Source organism: Neomonachus schauinslandi, chromosome 14, assembly GCF_002201575.2.
Source record: "Neomonachus schauinslandi chromosome 14, ASM220157v2, whole genome shotgun sequence".
Classification (NCBI taxonomy): Eukaryota; Metazoa; Chordata; class Mammalia; order Carnivora; family Phocidae; genus Neomonachus; species Neomonachus schauinslandi.
In genome coordinates this window covers 52189579-52214210 of record NC_058416.1, presented here as the reverse complement: position 1 = coordinate 52214210, position 24632 = coordinate 52189579, and the positions used below count along the sequence as shown (strand labels likewise).

Here is a 24632-nt window from a genome sequence, read left to right as displayed (position 1 = left end):
GCTCTTCTCCTTCTGGGATCCCTGTCATGTGACTGTTATGCTTGACAGTGTCACTGAGTTCTCTGGGTCTATTCTCATTTTGCGTATTTTTTCCCCCTCTCATCTGCTCAGCTTACTTTCTATTACTCTGTCCTCCAGATGGCTGATCCGTTCTTCTACTTCCTCTTGTTTGCTATTTATTCTAGGTGGTCTATTTTTATTTTCATTTAGTGAGTCCAATAGCTCTAATTGGTTCTTTTCTATGTCTCATATCTCTTGGTGGAGGGTCTCATGGAAGTTCTACACTCTTTTCTCAAGTCCAGTGAGTATCTTTATGAGCATTACTTTAAATTCTCTATCAGACATATTACTTATCTCCATTTCACTTAGGTCTCCTGCTCTGATTGTGTTCTGCTCTTTCATTTGGGACATATTCCTCTGTCTCCTCGTTCTGTCTATTGCTATGTCTGTTTCTCTGTGTTAAGCACCTGTGTGGTACTGGAGTGGAACTGGAGATATTGATATGAACTCATGGTTTGTAATATATTAATACAGATAGAACTATATAGATATGTGTATGTATATAAATACTTATATTTTCTTTTTTGGGGGATTTCCTTTTTTTAATTTAAATTCAATTAGTTAACATATAGTGTATTATTAGTTTCAGAGGTAGAGTTCAGTGATTCATCAGTCAGCTATGTCTCCTACACTTGAAGGTAGTGGCTTTATGAAGAAGAGGTCCTGCAGCTCAATGTCTCCTTTTCACAGGAAAATGGTGCTTCAGGGGGCCTCCTATGTATGTTGCTACAGGGGTCTCCTACCATTATGGCTGGGATGTGTTTGCCTTCAGTCCAGCCTGTGATGGCTCTCTGCCTGTTGTGGGTAGAGTCTGGTGCTTGTCGTGTTAGTGGGCTGGTCCGGGGCTGCCTTGGGCTTGAGTTGAGTCAGACCAGGTGTTTGCCAGAGATGAAGTAGTACCAAACTGCAGGCATTTTCCCTGTGTTGTCCCTTGAGAAGCTTTTGTTGGTGTGTGGGGCCTGTGATCAGACCAGCTGCCTGGCCCCAGCCCACTGGTGGGGTCAGAGTCAGACTGGTGTGTGGTTATCTTCCCCTCTCCCTGGAGCAGGACTCACTTTGGAGTGGTGCTGGCCCTTGTCTGGGCTGCACACACACTGCCAGGCTTGTGGCACTGCTTTGATGGGATCTTGCCAAGAGCGATCAGAGGGGGTAGATCTGCTTCACTGTGGCCTCTTGTGTATGCCGGGCTGCAGAGTCTGTTCTGCCAGTTTTCGGGTTGCTTTCTGGGTTATTTATGCCGATGTGGGTGCTCTCTAGGCCACCACGTGGCAAGGGGTAAGCACAGGGTCATCCTACTCTGCCATCTTCCTGGCAGCCTCTCAATACTTATATTTTCTAGCTCTGTCCTTGGGGAAGGCCTGGAAACATTGGCACGTTAGGAGCAATGAACACATACAGTGCTTAGGTTTTGGTTTCCAAATATTATTGTCCATTAAAAGGGACCAGTCATCCTTGGAGAACTGGCCAATTCCAGGGATTGAGCAGGGAAAGTAAAGACTGGGCCTGAAATATTGGATTGTGCCAGAAAGCAAGTAAATACTCAAAGAATGACAGAGAAATGTCAAAAAGGATAGAGAAATCAGCCTGAAGGGGGCTCCCACTCGTCAAACCTGGGACAATTTAAACATCAAAATAAATAATGATAGTTATAGATTATAACCCATTGATTAAAAAAGAATCCATGGGTCCATACCGATATAAATAAATAGGAGAGAAGGGAAAGTTCTTTCTTAGAGTAGAATGCCAAGTGATTAGTGTAGAAGTAATGAATAATAGAATTAGAAGTTAAAAATCACTTTGCACCTAAAAATTTCTAGAATTAGAAATTTAAAAATCACTTAATGTATAGCAGGGCATTTATAGTTAACAACACTGTATTGTATATTTGAAAGCTGTTTAGAGTGTACATCTTAAAAGTTCTCATCACAAGAAAAATGTGTAAATGTGTGATGATGAATGTTAATTAGACTTATTGTGGTGATCATTTTGCAATATACACAAATACTTAATTATTATGTTGTACACCTGAAACTAATATGTCAATTATTTCTCAATAAAAAAATCATTTTTTTTGGGCAATTATCACAGTAATAATTCATTCAAGAGACATAGATGTTAAAACTAGTAGGTGAAAGCTTAATGATAAATATCTACATAGTCCCAAAGTAGCCTCCCCACCTTTTTTTTTTTTTTTACAGAGGGAGGGAGAGAGAGAATTGGGGGAGGGGCAGAGGGAGAGGGAGAGAGAGTATCTCTGCCCAGTGCAGAGCCCGACGTGGGGCTCCATCTCACAACCCTGAGATCATGACCTGAGCTGAAATCAAGAGTGGGATGCTTAACCGACTGAGCCACTCCTCCTCCTCACTTCTTAATTACAAAGGGGAAAATCGTAACTGCACATACTAACAAAATCAAGTGATTAAATTACATTAATGGTACCAATAAATATCATGTGCCTTTTGATGCAATTTACTGAAAAGAATGTAACATTATTTCTGTGGTGTCCTGCAAGAAACATATCCTATCTGTGAGAATAAATTAAGCGAAAATTAAGGGACAGTCTATAAATTGACTGGACTCTTCAAAAATGCCAAGATCATGAAAGTCAAGATGTAATGACCAGCTCTTCCATCATAAAGGAGAGTAAATAGATATGACAACTATTGGTAGTGTGATCCTGGAATGGATCCTGGACTAGGAAAAAAATCTTATTTTTTAAAAAAAATTTTAAATTTTTGGGTGCCTGGGTGGCTCAGTTGGTTAAGCGACTGCCTTTGGCTCAGGTCATGATCCTGGAGTCCCAGGATCAAGTCCCGCATCGGGCTCCCTGCTCAGCGGGGAGTCTGCTTCTCCCTCTGACCCTCACCCCTCTCATGCTCTCTCTCTCATTCTCTCTCTCAAATAAATAAATAAAATCTTTAAAAAAAATTTAAAATTTTAAATTATTTATTTGACAGAGAGAGACACAGTGAGAGCGGGAACACAAACGGGGGGGGAGTGGGAGAGGGAGAAGCAGACTCCCCGTGGAGCAGGGAGCCCGATGCGGAGCTCTATCCCAAGACTCTGGGACCATGACCTGAGCCAAAGGCAGATGCTTAATGACTGAGCCACCCAGGCGCCCTGGAAAAAAATCCTAATAAAGGACAATTGGCAAAATTCGAGTACATTCTATAGATTAGGTACTGATGTACCAATATTAATTTTGTTTTCGATAATTGTCTTTTTTTTTTTAAGATTTTATTTATTTATTTGAGAGAGTGGGCGAGAGAGAGAGCACAAGCCAAGGGGGTGGAGGGGGGGGAGAAGAGCAGAGGGAGGGGGAGAAGCAGACTCCCCACTGAGCAGGGAGCCCTACGTGGGGCTCGATTGGAGCTCTGGAATCATGACCTGAGCCGAAGGCAGACGCTTAACTTACTGAGCCACCCAGGTGCCCCTGTTCTTGATAATTGTCCTATGGTTGTCTAAGAGATTGTCATTGTTTTTAGGAAATATAGACTGAAATATTTAGAGGTAAAGTGGTATCACATCTGCAACTTACAAGTGAGTTAAGATAGATTAAAAAAAAGGTTAATAAGAAAGGGGAAAAGAATGATAAATATAGTAAAATATTAGCTAGGGAATTTGTGTGAAGGGGGTTATTTGTATTAGTAACATTGAAAGCAAGGTAGAATAACAAAGAGATTAAAATAATTGGGAAAAGATTGAGTTAATCAAACACAGAGTCAAACATAAGACGATAATAGATAACTGATATCCCTAAATGTAACTGGAAACTGATAACTCAACAATCTATGACAAAAAGGTGGAATGAATTAGATGAAGGCAGGTTTTGGCCAATATAAGATAGAACTTCCTGGCAAGTAGCATTGCTCAACCATGAGATGCTTTGAAATAATTAGCAATTTGGAATACTCCCTGGAAGTATTCAGGACTAGGTAAGCCATCTACCAAAAATGCCAACGTTGGTATTCCTTATTGATTGAGAGGTTGAACTGTATACCTAAAGCCTTTTTTGACTCTAGGATTCTTGGAATTTTTAACTGGAATAATATCTACCTCAGTGGTGTTAGTTCTGAAGATAAGCATGTCCTTAGGAATTCAGAAGAAAACTATAGAGTGAGGTAAAAAATGTCGAGTGAAAAGTTTACTGCAAATTTACTGATCACTTTTGTCTCTTGAACATGTTCTAGGTTGTGCTTAGGCAGTCATTTTGTTTGAACTTAGTATGTCTTTTCTGTCATTTCTAAAGTCACTATTAGGGATACCTGGGTGGCTCAGTTGTTTAAGCATCTGCCTTCGGCTCAGGTCATGATCCCAGGGCTGGGATCGAATCCCGCATCGAGCTCCTTGCTCAGCGGGAGGCCTGCTTCTTCCTCTCCCACTCCCCCTGCTTATGTTCCCTCACTCGCTGTCGCTCTCTCTCTGGCAAATAAATAAAATCTTAAAAAAAAATAAAGTCACTATTAAATAGTATTATACTATGAATAATACTTAACTAGTGGTCACTTTTAAAGTAGTACATCTCAAATTTTAATGTACATATGAACAACTTGGGGACCTTTTAAAGATTCAGGTTTGGATTCCGATTTTGATTCAGTAGTCAAGCCCATTAAACTTCTAGAATAAAATATAGATGAAAATCATATTGATGCTGGCAAAGATTCCTTGAAAACTTCACAAAATGCAAAAAGTATAAAAGAAGCAATAAATTGGGCTTTTTTAATAAGAAACAATCCAGTAAAAATATGGGCCGATATTTGAAGAGACACTTCACCATGACGATACGTGGCTGACAAATAAGCATATGACAAAATGCTTAACGTTAGGGAAGTGCAAATTAATATCACAATGAGATAGAACCACACCCCCTTAGGATGGCTGAAATTAAAATGACTGGCCATACCACATGTGGGTGAGGATGTGGAGCAACTGGAAGTCTCATATATTGCAGGTAGGAACACATGGTACCATCACTTCAGAAAACATTATCTAAATTTCATAAAAGTCAAATATGCACCTACCCTGTATGAACTAGCCAGTCCAATCCTAGGTATTTACCCAAGAGAAATGAAAGCATATGTCCATACAAACACTTGTACATGAATGTACAAATAAATGACTTTATTTGTAAGGCAAAAACTGAAGAATTTAAATGTCCATCAGATAAACAAACTCAGTATATTTATATATGAACACTAGTCAGCAAAAAGGAATGAGCTACTGATATTCAATGCAATGTGGACCTCAAAATAATCTTGGATCTCAAAATATTCTGAAAGAAGCCATACAAGCGTACATATTATTCTACTGATCTGTAATAACAAAAAGGAGATCAGTGTGTGCCTGCGGATAGATGGGCAAGTGTCAGGGGAAAGAGACAAGATTGTAAAGGGCCACAAGGAAACTTTTAGTGGTGATGGATATTATTCATCAGTTTGTGATGATTTTATAGGTGTATATGGATGTCAAAACTTATGAAAAATTTAAATAAGTATAGTTTATGTCAATACACTATGAAAGGTTCAGATTCTGATTCAGTAGGTTTGGGTGGGGCCAAGAGTCTGTGTTTTTAACTAAAACACGAACTCCCTGGTGATGCTAATGCTGCTGTTTCCATACCACACTTTTGAGGGGCAAAGTCTGAGTTGTCTTTGTCATAAACAGATGTCATTTGAATGCACAATAGATACATATGGCTGGTATCATACTGGATAGTGCAGATAAAATATTTCCATCACTGAAAAAAGTTCTGTTGGATGTTAATGGCCAAGATTCATGAGTACATTGGCAACTATTAATCTTGTCCTATTATCTCCTAACTAAAACCTGTTTTTGTTCATCCCACCCTCTCAGGCTGCATGCTGTTCTTTCATAAAGCTTTGGTGGAATTCCATTTTGGGTTTTTATATTGTTTCATTTCATTTTATCATGCTCTTCATTTTGACTTGCATGAGTTGTAATAACTTTGAATAGAAAGTTCAACTAGGGGCAGATATCAGCTGAATGTGAGGAGCTTCCTAACAATTTAGACCAAATAATCTTACGTTCTAACATGACTTCCTCACCATCCAGAAAATTCCTATCTTACAGCTCCTGTGGCTGGCTGTACACAGTCAGGATTGTGTACTGTTACAAGTAAGTTCCTGTGTGACTTCTACGCCTACAAAGAGGTGTGACCAGAGGTAAATCAGAACATTTGTAGAAATGAATTCTCATCTCTAAAATGAGGGGATTGAACTATTTTATTATTTCTTCTGATTTTCACATTCCATATTCTTCTGCTCATTTCAGAGTAATGGTGGCATGAAGCCAGAAAGAAATTTAGCTTCTTGGCTCCGAATAAGGAATGAGTTGGAATACATTTTTTAAAGAGCCCCAACCTTTGTATAGCTTATACCAGGGATTGGCAAACTTTGTGTAAAGAGCCAGATAGTACACATTTTTGGCTCTGCAGCCATATGGTCTCTGTCGCATATAATAAACATTGCCACTATAGAGTGAAAGCAGTCATAGATGATATATCAATGATTGGATGTGACTGCATTTGGCCCACAGTTTGCTGATTCCTGGTTTAGATCAAAATAACTATCTTCTAACCATCTGAAGTTAGGTTGAGAAATCAGGGGAAAACACACTTTGTTGATATAATTTTATTAACTCTGGATACATAATATAACTAGTCTTTCACATCTAAAGATAACAAAAAAACAAGTTATCATAATTTCAGGTTATACATACTTTAAATTAATGAACTAGATTTATAAAAGATATAAAAATATTTCACAGGCTTGGGAAGATACGGTCATAAGACTTCATTGTAGGGAGGGGTATAAGATATGTTAGAGATTTTTCAAACCTACAGAGGACATTTAAAAATTTACACTGTTAATAAAGTTCTTGCTTAATCAATATTTTATCTTCATTCATCAGAAGGCTTAATTAAAGCAGCTTTCTTCTTATACTTGTCTCCAATCTCTCTAATATTTTCCAAGAGATCTTCAGACACGTATTCTTCATACTCTCTATCAACTTTAGCAATCTGCTCCTCAAGATATTTCTAGTGAAAACAATGAGCAATTGTTAATGAAAAAACATTAAATTCTTTTAGAAAGAGTTTAATTGTGAAATATACAAACAAGTGGTAACATTCGTAAGAACAGGAAATTTAAGGGATACTCTTGAATCCCTTTTTGTGCCCTTTCCTAATCATATCCCCATTTTTCTTCCCAGAGCTAACCACTCTCCTCAACAATGTTTTGCTTTTCTTTATACTTTTACCCCCCCCCCCCCCCCCCCTATGTATGTTTTTTTTTCTTAACAATATAATTTTGTGGTACCTGGTTTTAACATTCATATTTACTGAATGATATTAAATATAATACTCTATGACTTTTTTCCACTCAGTGTTTTGATTCATTGATGTTAATGCAGATAGTTCGTTTATTCATGTACTGCCAAATAGTTTTCTATTGCATGAATATATCAATATTTATTTATCCATTTCACTATTAATGAATTTTAATTTATTTCCAGGTGTGGTCGGCTGAATAGCAGCCTCCTCAAAGATGTCCATGGCCTAATCCCCAGAACCTGTGAATACATTATCTTACAGGGCAAAGGAACTTGACAGATGTGATTAAGGAGTCTGAGAAAAGGAGATCATTCTGCATTGTCTTGGTGGGTCCAATGTAATCACAAGGGTCCTGGTAAGAGGGAATCAGCAATGTCAATGTGAGAGTCAGAGAGAGAAAACGTAAGGACAGAAGAGTGGTCAGAGGGGATAGAAGATGTTGTGCTGTTGGCTTTGAAGATGAAGAGGCTGCAAACCAAGGGGGGGTAGATGGTTCTATAAAAGGGAAAAGGCAAATAAATTCCATCCTAGAGTCTCTAGAAAGATTGCAGTCTGGGAGGCCCATTTTGTACTCCTGACCTCCAGATATATAAGGAAATAAGTGTGTCGCTTTAAGCCATTAAGTTGGTGGTAATTTGTTATAGCAGTAACAGGAAACTAAAACTAATATACTGGGTTATGTTTTTTACTATTTCAATTATACTGTAACAAATTTCAACATACTAGATGGCTTAAGGCAACAGAAATTTATTTTCTCAGTTTTGGAGGCTTGGAGTCCAAAATCAAGATACTGACAGGGCCACTTTCTCTGAAGGCTCTAGGGAAGAATCCTTCCTTACCTCTTACCAGCTTTTAGCAGTTCTGGGCAATCCTTAGCTGACAGCTGTGTCACTCTAATTTCTGCCTCCATCTTCACACGGACTCTTATAAGGATACCGGTCCCTAAATTGAGGACCTACCCTAATCTAGTATGACCTCATCTTAGCTAATGACATCCACAAAGACCTTATTTTCAAATAAGGTCACATGATGAGATTCTGGATACACATGCATTTTGAGAGGATACTATTCAACCTAGTACATTACTCCAGCACACAGTGTAAACATTTAATTAAATACCTAGAACGGAATTGCACCATTTTATTAGGGATTGCCAAATTGTTTTCTAAAATTGTTAACATCAATTTACAACCCCTGCAGTATAAATGAAAACTTGCATTTCTCTTCTTGCTAGCATTTTGTATTCTCAAACTTCAATTTTTTTTGCCAATTTCCTGAGGGTGGGAAGTGGTAGATCTTTTCCTGTTTATTGGCCACCTTAGCTTTCTGTGAAATTCCCATTTAAGTCTTTTGCCCACCTTCTGTACTTATTTTCCAGAGGTCATTATATATCTGGATGCTATTAGTTGTTTTAAAAAATATCATTTACTGTTTTGTGTCTTGTCTTTCCACTCTTTTTTTTTTTTTTTAAAGATTTCATTTATTTATTTTGAGAGAGAAAGTGATGGGGGGGAGGGGCAGAGGGAGAGGGAGAAACAGACTCCCCGATAAGCAGGGAGCTGGATGCGGGGCTGATCCCAGGACCCTGGGATCATAACCTGAGCCGAAGGTAGAAGCTTAACCAACTGAACCACCCAGGTGCCCCTCTAGTCTTTCTTTGTCTTTTGATGTAGAGATCTTAATTTTAACAAAGCTGAATTTATAAATAATTTCTTTTGTGGTTTTAACTCATGTCTAATTTAAGAACTCCTTTACAACTCCTGAGGTGTAAAGACTGTGTCTATAATTTTTCTAAAAGTTAAAAATTTAGTCTCACATTGGGGTGCCTGGGTGGCTCGGTCCGTTAAATGTCTGACTCTTGATTTCAGCTCAGGTCATGACCTCAGGGTTGTGGGATCGAACCCCACATCGGACTCTGTACTGGGAGTGGAGCCTGCTTAAGATTCTCTCTCCCTATTCCCCTGCCCCTCTCCCCAGCTCTCATTCTCTCTCTAAAAAAAATAAATTTAGCCTCACATTAACTTCTTAATCCATCTTGAAGTGATTTTTGTCTAGGTAGGAATCCCAACTCCATTAATTGAACAATTCATTTTACCCCACTAGTCTGCAATACAACCTCTCTTATAAATTAGTTTCCTGTCTATGCTCATCCATCTTTTTCTGGACTCTGAATCAGAGCTTGGTTTATATGCATCAGTACTACAATGGGTACGTTATTGTAGCTTTATAATAATTTATTAACATCTAAACAGACAAAAAAGATTTTGTGCCCTTCAAGGAGGTAGGAGTCTGGAACAGGAGTCAGCAACCTTTTCCTGTAAAGGGCCAAATAACAAATATTTTAGGTTTTGTAAGCCGAATGGCCTTTGTTGCAACTGCTCAACCCTGCCAGTGTAGTGGGAATGCAACCATAAAGAGTATGGAAGTGAATGAAGTATCTGTGTTCCAATAAAACTTTATTTACAAAGGCAGCCCGTGGGCACAATTTGGTCTGTGGGCTGTAGTTTGCTGTCTCCTAGGCTAGACTATCAAGCCACATACAGGACCTGCATGGGGCTCCAATCAGGAACTGCTCAAAGAAAAGTTTTAGCTCAGAGGAAGAATATCCCATCTAAAGATACCACTAGATCCACAGTCCTCTGTTTTCTCTAGTCTAATTTTATCACTTGTAAAATTTCCCCACATTAGGTTTTAAAGATGATTGGTTGACTTTAGGGGCTCCTTCCACAGTTCACTGGCTAATTGTGAATTTTACATAGTGCAAAGTAAGTGCTCTGTAAATGCAGTCTGATCTTGAACAACAATGAACTAAATAGCAAATAAAAGTAATTATCATTAGGGTTTCAAATCTAACTTCATGTTAACTGATTAAAATTTTAACAGTTGTGGTTACCTTTCACATAAATCCCTCGTGATAAATCACTATTGGATTAACACTGAGGTCAAACTAATTGTTACAGATAATAGATAGAGATGCAAAGGATGTTGGCAATGATTTAGTACAACCCTCTCATTATACAGATGAAGAAAGTAAAGACCAAAAGAAGCAAAATGATACATATAAACAGACTTTCTCAATTTGAGCCAACCATCATAGACTGTGAATGAATTTTCCTCTTATGCATTTATTATACATCATCCCTGAGAGAACAAGAAAGTAATTACTCATATAATTATCTGGTCTGTCGTTCAAATTAACAATACTGATTGAAAAAGAATCTATGAAAGGTTATAGAGCCACTAAGTGGGGAGAATCCAGGTTTTCTGATGTAGGATCCAGCATATTTTCTTAGTTCTTTTCACCAAGCAGTGAAGAACACTGGCAAACAAGAAAATGCAGTTCAATGTCTTTCAGGAGAAAGAGGGGAGCGGAAGTAGGATATCACATGCTCTGTTTTCAATAAATGGAAGCCTAACAAATGAGGTTTTTTTCTCTTAAACCATTCACAATTGGAAATATAATATTATCACCTAATAGACTACCCAGGAATTTTATTTTATTTTTTTAAGATTTTATTTATTTATTTGACAGAGAGAGACACAGCGAAAGAGGGATCACAAGCAGGGGGAGAGGGAGAGGGAGAATCGGGCTTCCCGCAGAGCAGGGAGCCCGATGCGGGGCTCGATCCCAGGACCATGACCTGATCATGACCTGAGCCAAAGGCAAGATGCTTTAACGACTGAGCCACCCAGGCGCCACTATCCAGGAATTTTAAAGTTTAGCAGTTCATCTTGGCTTCTAGGCTCTGTACAGCAGGTTGGAGGAATAGTATTATTGTTGAACTTTTAAGCTATGCTTCATGTTTCATTTAAGTACTTTATTCTATATTTTATCAGTACTTTACATGAAATTAACGTAAAGGAAAAATATTTGTCATAACACATGCTCTTTCATCTTAATCTTAATGAAATCTTAAATGTGCTGATATGTTTTCAGTATATAGAATGTGGCCTGGCACATCATTATATACTACTGATGTAATAAATACCATTATATGTTGTTTATGTGAACAGATTGCTTTATGAAATGCAGATGCTCCTTTCACACCACTAAAAAGGACTCTTTTGATAACTTTTTACTAGAACATATTTTCCACAGAAATAAAATTTATCATTTAATTTCTGTAGAAACAAAACAGAAATGTAGTTTTAAAAAGCTTTATTAGAATGTAGGAAAGACCTTCATACACTTACCTCCACAGACCCTACATGTGTGGCAACCATCTCTAAAAGACGCTGCAAGTTATTTCCCACTTTTCGTCGTTCTTCAGTTGTGGTTTGCACAATTAGCTGGTATCTGTAGAATAAAACTCTTGTTTGAGTTATCTATGAAAAAACCTAATGCATCAGTTCTAGTTAGCTCACTTCTCCTTTTCATATTCAATAAAACCAGACTGTGCTTGGTATTTGTGCTGTTTGCTTCTCAACCATTAAAACAGAACAAAAATTTCAAAGATCTTTTGCAAGCAACAGAACAAAACAGCACCAAAACCTTGTGCTTTAACATATAAAACTTGGGAGCAAATGGTCTTGATTGAGTCTCCAAAAGGACTGTAAACTTAAATGCTTTCAGGGAGAAGGCATTCAATACATTTGAATAGGGGAGTGGGAGTCTCACTTTTAGGCATGCAAATTCAAATTAAAAACAGACTGCAGCCAAAAAAAAAAAAAATGCTTCAGCTGAGTTTTTTTATCCCTAAACTACAAATAAGCAAATGAAGAGGTGTGATTTTTCTTAAGGATTGTACTTCTAACCTCAAAGTCAGATTTTTTTAGTTGAGGGCCACTTAATTAAGACTTCTAAAAAAAGAGCCTATGGATTAACTATTCAGTATATTGACTTTATATAGGTTTCATGAGAGAATTATATACACAAAGGCAGAATACTCTTTAAAAAAGGGATGTCACCATTTAGTTACCGTTAATACACAATGTGGCTAAAACTCTTCCAATGTAAGTTTTAAAATAATAAGGGAAAGCAAGAGGGAAAACTTGACAATGAAGAACTAAGAAATGTAACATATACAGTTAGTTCTGCTGTTTGTTTGGAAATATTGTTCCAGTTGGGTTGATATATTACATAGCAATTTGACCATAATGCAAAAATTTGTATCTGTTTATGCCATCTCTTTCCTTTTTTTAAAAGTTTATTTATTTATTTTAGTAATTCTACACCCAATGTGGGGCTTGAACTCACAATCCTGAGATCAAGAGTTGCATGCTATTAAAAAAAAAAAAAGTTGCATGTTTTTCCAACTGAGTCAACAGGTGTCCTTATGCCATTTCTTTCTTGAGAAACACTAGGTGAATGCAGAAAACTGCATTCAGCTGAATCCAGATGCAAAGGAATACACAAAACATATAAACACACACCTCAAACATGTACCAGGCTCCCTCAGTTCATTGCATTATGTGATGAGTCACATGCATCCACATCTGGTATTAAAACTTTCCATCTGATTTCAGATAATCCTTCTACCTCATCTCAATAATTTACAAGCTGCAACCCCTTGAATGCCCCTTTCCCCAGGCAAACTTCAGGTCTCTTTAAGATAAAGTGTCATATTTATTATAGCAATTATGTATTTCTCAACCATTTAACATGTGTACAATTGTGCTAACATTTTAGTTAGGTTCCCATCTTTTGCTTATGTGTGTCACTGACAGAGATTTTAAGTGTTGTACCCAATCCCAATTTTACTATAAGTCCTGATTTTTTACTGCATGATTTTGCAGTGTGGTGATTATTATGAGGGCACATACAGTGTTACAGTAGAATGACCATACAATTTATAGTATATAGTTTACTATACACATAATTTCTAGAAAGTATAAATATCTTAAAAATAGTAACAAACAAAGTATTTCAGTTGATTGAAAATTTTATGCTGTTTTCAGGGTTTAAAAGCTGCTTATTAATTAGATGTAAAAATGAATGATTTCTTAGGGGCCAAGAGCTCTAATAGTAGCAGAATATGTTTAGGGACAGTATTTCAAGTTACAAGCTCTTTTTGTTACCTCTTCTTCCCCAAATTGCTCTATAATATAAATTAAAGCTAATAAACATAGATCTAGTTTTACAGAAATGTTAAATAATTAATCTGAAAATAAACATTATAAATCTTGGTTACATGAACTTACTCTCTCTGAATAGCGTCTAATTCATTCATAGCTTCACTGAGGCCCTCGTTAACAGCACTCTCCAGCAGATGTTTGTGTTTCTCCAAGGACTCCAGCTCACTGGCACATTTTTTGTCCTCTTCTTCAGCTTCCTATCAAGATAAGAGTATGGTTATGCTTTTTTAAGTTTATGTTCCGTATATTCCATATACTACACTACACCATATACTAAATATACTCTACATACCATATATATGTAACATATTAAAAAAAAATCAGGTTGCATCATCATTTGTATTCTCAGAATGTGTACTGTTTTACATGTAAGAGATTTTAAAATGCTCCTTTGGGAATTTTATACTGTAAACCTAAATATGACCTTCTCAATAGGCCTATATAGAAATCAGATACTGATTTAAATATTTCCTATGATCATCAAGAGGCCTTTTTATATGCAAAAATGTGGGTAACTTTCACACTACCTTTATTTCACATATGTTTTCATTATGCACAGGCAAAGGAGCCCAAAGTCATCAACTCCTAAGTTTTTTAAGATGAAATATGAAAGCCTTTCACTGAAGTGCTTTAAAAAGGAAAAATGCAAGTACTGTCATGGACAACATATGAAAGAACAAAAATGATTACCAATTGCCTCATATTTCATATGTAGATCATATTACTGTCGTGTGTTTTCTAAAATTTTCTCACTGCTTAACAAAATGTATAGGCCCTAAATACACTACAAGGCCAAGAGAAAGTTTTCAATTCCTAATACTTTGTTGGTGTAACTAAGTAAAAAATATTGGTATGACTAAAATTTTCACCTAAGTTATATAAGTGGTAATGAATAGTCATGAGTGCTTCCCTAAGTAAAATGCTGGCCAGAGGTGGATGGATTAGAGGTGGTGGGAAATGAATCCTATTATTTTACCTACATTCCCAATTTCATATAAATGATCTTTGGAATTTGGCCAAGATAGTTGTCAGTTTGCAATGACTCTTTACAGGCAATCATATAACGAAGCCTTATTTGAGGTTTATGCTTTAGGAGTGCTTAACACTAAATTTCTATAAAAGGTAGAAGAGACTACATTTAAAACATGTTTTGGTCTTACAAGGATACAGAATCTCATATTCAAGTCTAAAATATTAATGGAACAGTAAACGTGTTCTAGTGTGAAACAGCCCAATTCCAGGAAAAAAATCCTGGAAAAAAAAACTCCTTATAATAAACTTCAGTAGATTAAACTTAAACACAAGTTATAGGATATAGCTTAAAGATTTAGTTAGATGTCAGAACAGGTCAAGGTTCACCTATACAAACTGTGGCAAAGTTCTTACCTTAACTTTTTGTTGGTAAAGATCATCCAGCTTTTGAACTTCTTCTTTCAGAGTTCTTACACCTCTCCTGCTTTCTGTTATCATTGTATTTAACTTGGAGAATAAAACTTTGGTTGAGAAATCATAACCATACATCAAAAACATTTTAGTTATAAAACTTTCGTATTATTGACTGACCATGTTATTTCTAGTCCTTTTGGATTCTCACCTATCATTTGTTCCCAGAATTTATTATTCCCCAGAGAGGAGTTAAATAAAAACAAACACACAAAAAACCTATTATTTTTTAAATGTACAATACTTAAATGCAGAGTGGCATTCGATAGGAATCAAAAATCTGGCTTAATTCTCAGTAAAAGAAGGATACAAGTAATTTTTCCACTAGTTGCTGTGGGAGTATTTTTAAGCTCTCATATATATTACATAAATATTACATGTGTTATATACACTCTTAACATTTTTATATTAATACATATAAGTTGTTTTTGCCCTCTAGTTTTGAAGTCTAGCTTTACTTAGATTTGATCTATTTTATTAGTTATCTAGCTTTCCATTTGTGTGTTTACTTTCTAGGATGTTAAAGAGGTTTTCATATTGATTTTATTGGATGTTTGCTAACTGGTTATTAGTCAATGCATTCTTCCAAAGAGTAATAAACACGTTTAATCTTATTAAAGTCTGAGCTTTAAGATCTGTTGAAACCAAAACTAAAGAAAAAAAAGTGTTTCCAAAGTTCATTTCCTGCCAACAAGTGCTAATACAGCTAATACCAGTTGATACCAGTAATTAATATGGTATGTTTTCCAGCTAGACCAAGAAGATATTTGCTGTAGGAAATAGAAAATAGCAAAAGGTATATATAAGCTGGATCTTTCTTTAAAAGGATGATTCAACACATATATGAATTTGCAAAACAATTACATACACATATTTTTGGGAAAAATTCAGTAAAGCAATTGTTATTTGGTATACGATAGGATGGTAAAATGACTATATATTTATTAGATAAACTTGCATATACTTCTCATTCAATTATCAAAAGTCTCTTTGTAAGGGATATTCCTTTCCTATTTTACAAATGAGAAGAGTTGGCTAGAATGAATGCTATTCACTTAGGATCATGCAGCAAGCATATGTCCAGAACTCCAACCTAGATGTTCTAACTCCAAGGACTTTTTCTACACCACCTGACTTTCAAGTTATTTAAAGACTAGAGGGGCGCCTGGGTGGTTCAGTTGGTTAAGCATCTGACTCTTGATTTCAGCTCAGGTCATGATCCCAGGGTCGTGGGACTGAGCCCTGTGTTGGGCATGGAGCCTGCTTAAGATTCTCTTTCTCCTCTCTCTCTAGAGTTACGAAAGCTATTCTTTAGCAGGAAACATTTTTCTCTACCCTTAAGGTTCTTTTGGCTGGTCTAAGAATTAAAGTGACATGAGACTGATTAACAGGAGAAAGTCAAATATAATTTTGTATGTATGGGGAATCCACAAAGACATGAGATTCTACAGACAAGCAAAATGAAGTATATTTGTCATCCTGAACTAACCATAAGAGGGTAGGGGTCTGGGATTTCAAGAAAAGGAAAGCAATTCATAGGAAGATGGAAGAGTAAACGTTTGGTAAACAAATGTTTGCTGGGCCACACAGACACAAATGGGACATAGAGAGGAATTTTAAGAAAGAGACTGCTGAAGTTCCTCCCTGTCTACCATCCTTAGTTTATATTATACTGTAGTTAGCTATGGTGATAGCTCCCTTCTGGGAGGAGGTCCTTTAAATTCTTTTAGGCAGTTAGGGGTTAGGTGGAGATCAATATTTCTTCCTGAGTCTTTTGGGTTTTGAATATTTTCAGTTCTAAATAAGCTGCATGCCAGTGCTCGCTTTGGCAGCACATATACTAAATAAGCTGCATGCCAGAGTGGCACATCTTGGGGTGATTCGCCCTTGACCCCTACACTATAAACTTCCAGTCTAAAGATATGTTACTTCTGAAGTAAGTGCTAAGTTAAACAAGTTGTTTCATTAAATTTACTTGCAGTAAGACCACTGGATACCCAAATAATCAGAACTTCCACTAGGAATCACATTTGGTCAAAATCATGTTTACTTAATCTCTGAGCAGCTTCTAACTTTCATGTGAGCTTTACTAAAGTTTCACCAATTAAACATTCCCCCCTCCCCGACCCCATTACAAAAATATACATTTCCATTGTGATAAATATGGGAAAAAGTAAGGAAAATAACAATTACTAATAATTCTATAATCCCAAAGAACTGCTATTAATATTTGGCATACTTCCTCCAGTATTTCTTTCATTCATTCAATAAACAACTGTCCAGCAGCTTATAAGCAAAGAAGATATCATTAGTTACTGTAGTTAATTTTTTTTCTTCTGTCATTGAGAAGACAGAAGACACTAGATTGAATTTCCATCACTTCCTGCCTCCCATCAACCAAAATATTTGTATGAGACTTTTTCCTTCTTCCTTCCAATCAGTTTCAGGATGCAGGATACCCATTTTCCTCATGAGGAGAAACAACCACTTCAGCTCTTCTCTAGACCCCAAGCCTTAGTATTTCTTCATGAACCACATTCAAATCCATCAATCCCTTTCCCTCCTAATTTTTAAAACTTTACCCTCTTTCCCTTGAACTCTAACTCTCTCATCTTTAAACCCAAACAAGCCCCTCCCCCACCCCTCCAAAAATGAAAATCTTTCCCATACACCACTTTCTAACTACTGTTCCATCTTTTCTCCTTAGACTCAAACTTTTGTGATGGTCTAATTTGTAGCATTCCCTGGAAAGTAGACTATTCATACTATAGTATCTTCTTCTACCATTCAAACTTTAATCCACAGCAATACGCTTTCTGGCTCCTCTGCTTCATGAAGTCGCTTTTGTAATGGTCACCATTAACATCTTAATTGTTAAAGTCAATGAACATCTTTCAGACTTAATCTTATTTGATATCTGAGTAACATATATAGTTGATCACTCCCTTCTGAAATCCCCTTCCTTGGTTTCTACGACCATGGAAGCTCCTAGTTTTTTCTTTAAGTCTTGGGAGGTCCTTCTAATTCTTCCTTATAGGTTTCTCTTTCTCTGCTTGTGCTTTGGTTGTGGATGTTCTCCCAGGATTCTGATCTTGGCTGTATTCTCATCTGCTCACTTGGGAGAGCTTGCTCTTTCATTTTCACACCTGGGAAATCTCCTGGCTTTAATTAACTGCATGCTAAGAAATACCTATTTATATCTATGTACACACTCCAACTGCCTACAGTACGTTCTCCACTCTGATATTCTAGAGATCTGAATCTCAGCATATCCCAGCCTGAAATTCTTTCTTCTACACCCTTCTCTTGTATTCTTTATCAAGGCTCTAGAACATTACCACCAAAAGATTCTCTCCTTGACCAAACTACTCAGCTCTTCTGAACTGTCTTCTCAAAGAGGCTGACTTTTTGGCTTCTGTGTTTGTCTTTGTATTGTCCAGTTTTAGTAAGAATAGTGCTTAAGACAGTTTAATCAGAATCCCTAACCTCAATATCTACTCAAGTCCCTCCTCCTCCAACATCCTCCAGCTGTTATCTGGTCACCTTGGCCTGCTTTCAGCAAGAACGCTATTAGGTTGGTTTAGATAGTATTGTCCTTTACCCCTAGAGTTTCTTCTCAATCATACTTTATCTACTGATCTGTATACCCTACTCTCCTTGGTTACAAATTCCCCTTTTTTGTTGTTGTTGTATTTGGAGTTGAGCCTAATCTCTCTCACCTACTAGAAAACCTCTTTGTAATAGTTCCCCTTGAATGAAGTCTACCTTACTTCCTTTAACAAGTGTCATGAATAATTTTTCTTTTTCTTTAACATCATATACCAAAGCTAGACACCGGAACATTCTTAATTTCTCTCTTCCTTAACCTTCACATCCAAATGGACCACTAAATTACATTGTTTCAATCTTTAAATCTCTTTTTTCCATCCTCACTGCAATAGCGTTGGTTTGAGTTTTTACCATTTATCACTTAGGATACTGTTAGACTTCCAAACTGTGTGCCTCTAGTTTCATGTACTTCTAAATTAGTCTTCAAAATGCCAACATTATGGGCTAACTAAAATACAAGGGTGTTATGTCCTGACTTAAAAATCTTCAGGGGCACCTGGGTGGCTCATTCAGTTAAGTGCCTGACTTCTGATTTTGGCTCAGGTCATGGGATCGAGCCCCACGGGCCCCACATCCAAATGGACCATTAAATTACACTGTTTCAATCTTTAAATCTCTCTTTTCCATCCTTACTGCAATAGCCTTGGTTTGAGTTTTTACCATTTATCGTTCAGGATACTATTAGGCTTCTTAACTGTGTGCCTCTAGTCTCTTTCCCTTTCTGTAGCCATTTGGAGCGCTCTTTTATTTGCTAAATGGGATGCTACCTGATTCATGAATTGTTGAACAAAGCCAATTAGATCTTCGAATTTACTCACTTCTTTACAAAACTAGAAATGCAGCTCTAGAAGCATTTCAAAGTTCATCTATTTCTTTTTACCAGTCCCCAAACCTCCCTTATTTATTTTAAAAGCCTTGTAACTTATCAGGAAAAAAATGAAAAAAGAAAACATTATTCAAAACTTAGTTTAAGCCATCCAAGTGGGTAGCCTTAACTTAATCCATCTACCAGAAAAGCAACTTAGATACAAATTCTTTTTTTTTTTAAAGATTTTATTTATTTATTTGACAGAGAGAGACACAGCGAGAGAGGGAACACAAGCAGGGGGAGTGGGAGAGGGAGAAGCAGGCTCCCCGCAGAGCAGGGAGCCCGATGCGGGACTCGATCCCAGGACCCTGGGATCATGACCTGAGCTGAAGGCAGTCGCTTAACCAACTGAGCCACCCAGGCGCCCGATACAAATTCTTTTTAACTAGTAAAACAAAAGCAATAAGGTCTCTGTTTACATCTGTCTATGTTTATGTGTGTCTATTATATGTGCGTTAAAGGTGTGTGGTATTTTTCTCCCTCTGGATGGTATTATTGTAAATTAGTGTGTAAAAAAGCTCTATTTAATTGACTTAAAATAAGTGCTTAAATAAATTCAGTATTCATAAAAAGTTAAAAATACAATGGAAACTAACCCAAATGCTTTCTGAATTCACATCACCTAAGAAAATATTCAATATTAAAGTTAGCTTAAGTTTGTTTGATTTAATTAAAATAAGCTTTTCTTTCAAGTTATCAACATTGAATAACATGAATACATACAAGTCTTATTCCACCTGGGTTTATCGATCAAATGAGTTTATGTTATCTCTTACAAAATTTGTCAGCAAGAAAATTTAGCTTGGGATGATGGCTGACTTTGTCTAATGTCTAATGAAGTTTTGGTGGGTAATTTTAATATAGTAAAGAACAAGTAAATTAAATGGATGTAAAAAGATAAAAAGTTTTTAGGTGAATTTTTAAATAGTTTCCCCAAATCTTTTTGGTAACCTGGAAACTTTGTTTTGCTAGGTTAAGTTAAATGATCAGTTAAATTAAATTCATTCACTATTCAGATCATTTCCAAATAAGATAAAATACTAACACATTAATTACTGAATATTGGTTTATCCATTTTTTACTTCCTTTTACATAGGAACGAAAGATATGTGGATTTACTAATAAACATGTGTTATGCTGACAAATTTTCTGTGAGAAAGCACATTTTTAGAAATCACAAAAAAGTATTTATTAGTCTGCTAATCCACAGAATGGTAATGTAAAAGTTTATAATTTCTTACTTCTTAGATTTCATTAGAAATTAAAAGTTTCTAAGGGTTAAAAATTCTAATATGTGTAATTAAAACTGCTAGAAATAATAAGGGAGGGCGCCTGGGTGGCTCAGATGGTTAAGCGTCTGCCTTCGGCTCAGGTCATGATCTCAGGGTCCTGGGATCGAGTTCCACATCGGCTCCCTGCTCCTTGGGAGCCTGCTTTTCCCTCTGCCTTTCTCTCTCGCTCTGTCTCTCATGAATAAATAAAAAAATAAGGGAAAGACATTCTATGTGTGGTCAGGGTTGTAAGATTGGAATGAATTTAGGAGTTTTTTTTTTTTTTTTTTAAAGATTTTACTTATTTATTTGAGAGAGGAGAGAGAACTCAAGTGCACGTGGGGGGGTGGCGGGGGGTAGGGGGTGTGGGGAGGGTAGGGAGAGGGAAAAGCAGACTCCCTGTTGAGCAGGCAGCCAGGATGCGGGGCTTGATCTGTATACCATGCTTACAAGTCTCCAGCAAAGCAATTTTATTTTTATTTATTTTTTAGATTTATTATTTGACAGAGAGAGAGAGACAGCGAGAGAGGGAACACAAGCAGAGGGAGTGGAAGAGGGAGAAGCAGGCTTCCTGCTGAGCAGAGGGACCGATGTGGGGCTGGATCCCAGGACCCTGGAATCATGACCTGAGCCGACGGCAGACACTTAACTACTGAGCCACCCAGGAGCCCCCTAATAAGACCCTTTATTTCAGAATAATTTTTTTTTTTTTTTTAGTTTATGACTTCCTTGTCCTGCCTTAAAAATTGTTTTCCTTTAGAGCTCTTGTCTAATTGCTAAATGGGATGCTGCCCAATTTCTGACCTGCTAAACAAAGCCAATTAGATCTTTAAATTTACTCAGTTGAAATTTTATTTAACATTTAGTTATTTTAATTCATTAATTTATGTTTAACCATTACTATTTCAAATAGCTGTTTTACCTTATGCTATCTTAATTTGGTTAAATTGTCAAATTTTATTTTTTTTATTTTTAAAATTTTTTAAAAGATTTTATTTATTTATTTGACAGAGAGAGACACAGCAAGAGAGGGAACACAAGCAGCGGGAGTGGGAGAGGGAGAAGCAGGCTTCTCACGGAGCAGGGAGCCTGATGCGGGGCTCAATCCCAGGACCCTGTGATCATGACCTGAGCTGAAGGCAGATGCTTAAACGACTGAGCCCCCCAGGTGCCCCAAACTGTCAAATTTTAAAAACTGTTTTAGTCTTTAGTCTCTGAAGCATATGAAACATTACTGATCTTTCCTTCTTTTCCCCCTAGTTTTAAGACATAACTAATATATACCATTGTATAAGTTTAAGGTGTACAAAATTATGATTTAATATATGTATATAATGTGAAATAATTGCTACAGTAAATTTAGTTAGAATCAGGGCTTTTTCAAAAGTCTTCCCTACTTTGGCTTTTATAGCATTTCTCCTCCTGTGATTGTTCTCCGACTATTTTGTCCTTTTTTTTTAGATCTTATTTCTTTATTTGAGAGAATGAGTGAGAGAGAGTGAGAGAGAGAGTGTATGAGAGGGGGGAGGGTCAGAAGGAGAAGCAGACTCCCTCCTAAGCAGGGAGCCCGATGTGGGACTCAATCCTGGGACTCCAGGATCATCACCTGAGCCAAAGGCAGTCGCTTAACCAACTGAGCCACCCAGGCGCTCCTTGTCCACTTCTAAGAGTTTTTCCCAGAACCTCCTTCCTTTACCTATCTCTTAAGTGGTGCTGTTTCTCAAGATTTAATCCTCTGCCACTTTCCTCTACATAGTCTAAGAAATATCACCCACATTTGGGCTCAAGTACCACCTATATGGTAAAGACTCTGAAATCTGTATTTTCAGATACAATCTCTCCCCATGTTCTGAATCTATTGCTTCAGCTTCCTTTTGGATGGCTATGTTCTGCAGACAGCAAGCTCAACATCTCTAGTACTGGGCTGGTTAGCTGCACTCACTTTTTTCTCCCCAAGGTTGCCCACACTGGAAAAATGGAAGTTACTGTTGGTACTTCTTTCCTTCCCAGCTTTCACCATCTGCCAAAAAATGCTGGAGTCTACCTCAACACATCCTAAACCTGTCCCCTTCCTTCTATTTCTACTGTAATACTTTGGTTTAACTTCTTAACAATTTCAGTTGCATCCCCACAAGTCACTTTTTTCGGTGGCCAAAAGGGTTTTGAAAAATGCGAATCTGATTAGCGTAACTGCAGGTCAGTCTTTTTCTCCAAATGGGAGCTTCTATTTCATTCAAACTTGTTATATTTATCTTCGGAATATTAACATTGGGCCTAGCCTATACTATAGTAGGCATTTTTAAAAAAAGATTTTTTTTAAAAGATTTTATTTATTTATTTGACAGACAGAGACATAGTGAGGGAGGGAACACAAGCAGGGGGAGTGGGAGAGGGAGAAGCAGGCTCCCGGCTGAGCAGGGAGCCCGATGCGGGGCTCGATCCCAGGACCCTGAGATCATGACCTGTGCTGAAGGCAGACACTTAGACTGAGCCACTGAGGCGCCCCTAAAAAAAGATTTGTTTATTTTAGACAGAGAGAAAGAGAGAGTATGAGCATGTCAGGGGGGCAGAGGGAGAGAATCTCAAGCAGACTCCCCACCGAGCATGGAGTCCTGATCCCAGGACCCTGAGATCATGACCTGAGCTGAAATTAAGAGTCAGATGATTAACTGAGCCACCCAGGTACCCCACCTATAGTAGGCATTTTATAACTCCTCCGGGCCTCCCCGCCAAGTTTTCCTGCCTATAGCCTTTAAAAAGTTTCAAGTCAGTTTGAAAGTCTACAGGTTCAGTGCCCACTCCAACAAAAGAGAGAAACCAAACTGAAGGAAGTTAAGTGAAGACTTCATCTTAAATGACCTCACACCTGCAGAGTACCTGTTAAAGCAGTCATAATTCCTTATCTTCTTTCCACTGTGTGATGTTACAGAAACCCCAAATTATAATAACAATAGTATCATGAAACTGCCCACTTATCTAATGTTAACTATTTGCTATTTTTTTTGAGGAGTGGGAATTCTTTCTAATACAAAGTAAGTTTTGATAGAATTTGTTAACATGAAAAAAATGTGGGTTACTTGCATAATTTGTGAAATGCATAGGTTTTTTTTTTTTTTTAAAGATTTTATTTATTTATTTGAGAGAGAGAGAATGAGAGACAGAGAGCATGAGAGGGAGGAGGGTCAGAGGGAGAAGCAGACTCCCTGCCGAGCAGGGAGCCCGATGCGGGACTCGATCCCGGGACTCCAGGATCATGACCTGAGCCGAAGGCAGTCGCTTAACCAACTGAGCCACCCAGGCGCCCCAAATGCATAGGTTTTATTTCCAGATGAGAAAAACAAATTTCTATTCTGAGTAAAGATAGGATTTTGTATCTTGGAATCTTGAAATGGCATAATACTTCTTGAAGAGCTGAATTAACTAGGGTTTTCCTTCAATTGTTTGTTGTCATATAAACAATACCTTTTGTGTGCAGTTGAGAAGTAGCTTCTTAACCAACTTTAACAATATTTAAAGGTTACTGAATCAATAATAGAATCAGTATCTCTCTCAGGGATATTGGTCATTTTATGTTTCAAGTATCTTAGAAGCAGGAACTTTCTGAAACCTACTTTTGGAAGTAGACTTTTATAGGCATTTGAGTTCCCCTGAATTTCATGGTGCAGAATGAAAAGTGTGGTTAATAAAAATCTCTTAATTTATCATGGCTACTTAGCCTCAAGCCCCAAATGATACATATCTACTTTTAAGATAGCCATCTCAAATTCCTTATAGTACAAAGAGATATTAAGGGGCTCCTGGCTGACTCAGTCTGAAGAGCATGCAACTCTTGATCTCAGGGTCTTGAGTTTGAGCCCCATGTTGGGTGTAGAGATTTACTTAATATAAAACTTAAAAAAAAAAAAAGGTATATTAAGTTAAGTTGAAGGAGGCAATTCTCCATTTAAAATCAAGG

General features: G+C 37.1%; 1 protein-coding gene across 1 annotated transcript in view; it reads right to left on the bottom strand.

The window, feature by feature from the left end:
• Positions 1-6711: 6711 nt before the first annotated feature.
• NDC80 (NDC80 kinetochore complex component) overlaps positions 6712-24632 on the bottom strand; it is a 48901-nt gene continuing 30980 nt past the window's right edge. The window contains exons 14-17 of the mRNA XM_021686225.1: positions 14873-14965; positions 13553-13683; positions 11606-11708; positions 6712-7117 (exon numbers count right to left, since the gene is read on the bottom strand). Coding sequence (XP_021541900.1) covers positions 6980-7117; positions 11606-11708; positions 13553-13683; positions 14873-14965 — 465 coding nt within the window. The 3' untranslated portion in view covers positions 6712-6979. The remainder of the gene's footprint in view (positions 7118-11605; positions 11709-13552; positions 13684-14872; positions 14966-24632) is intronic.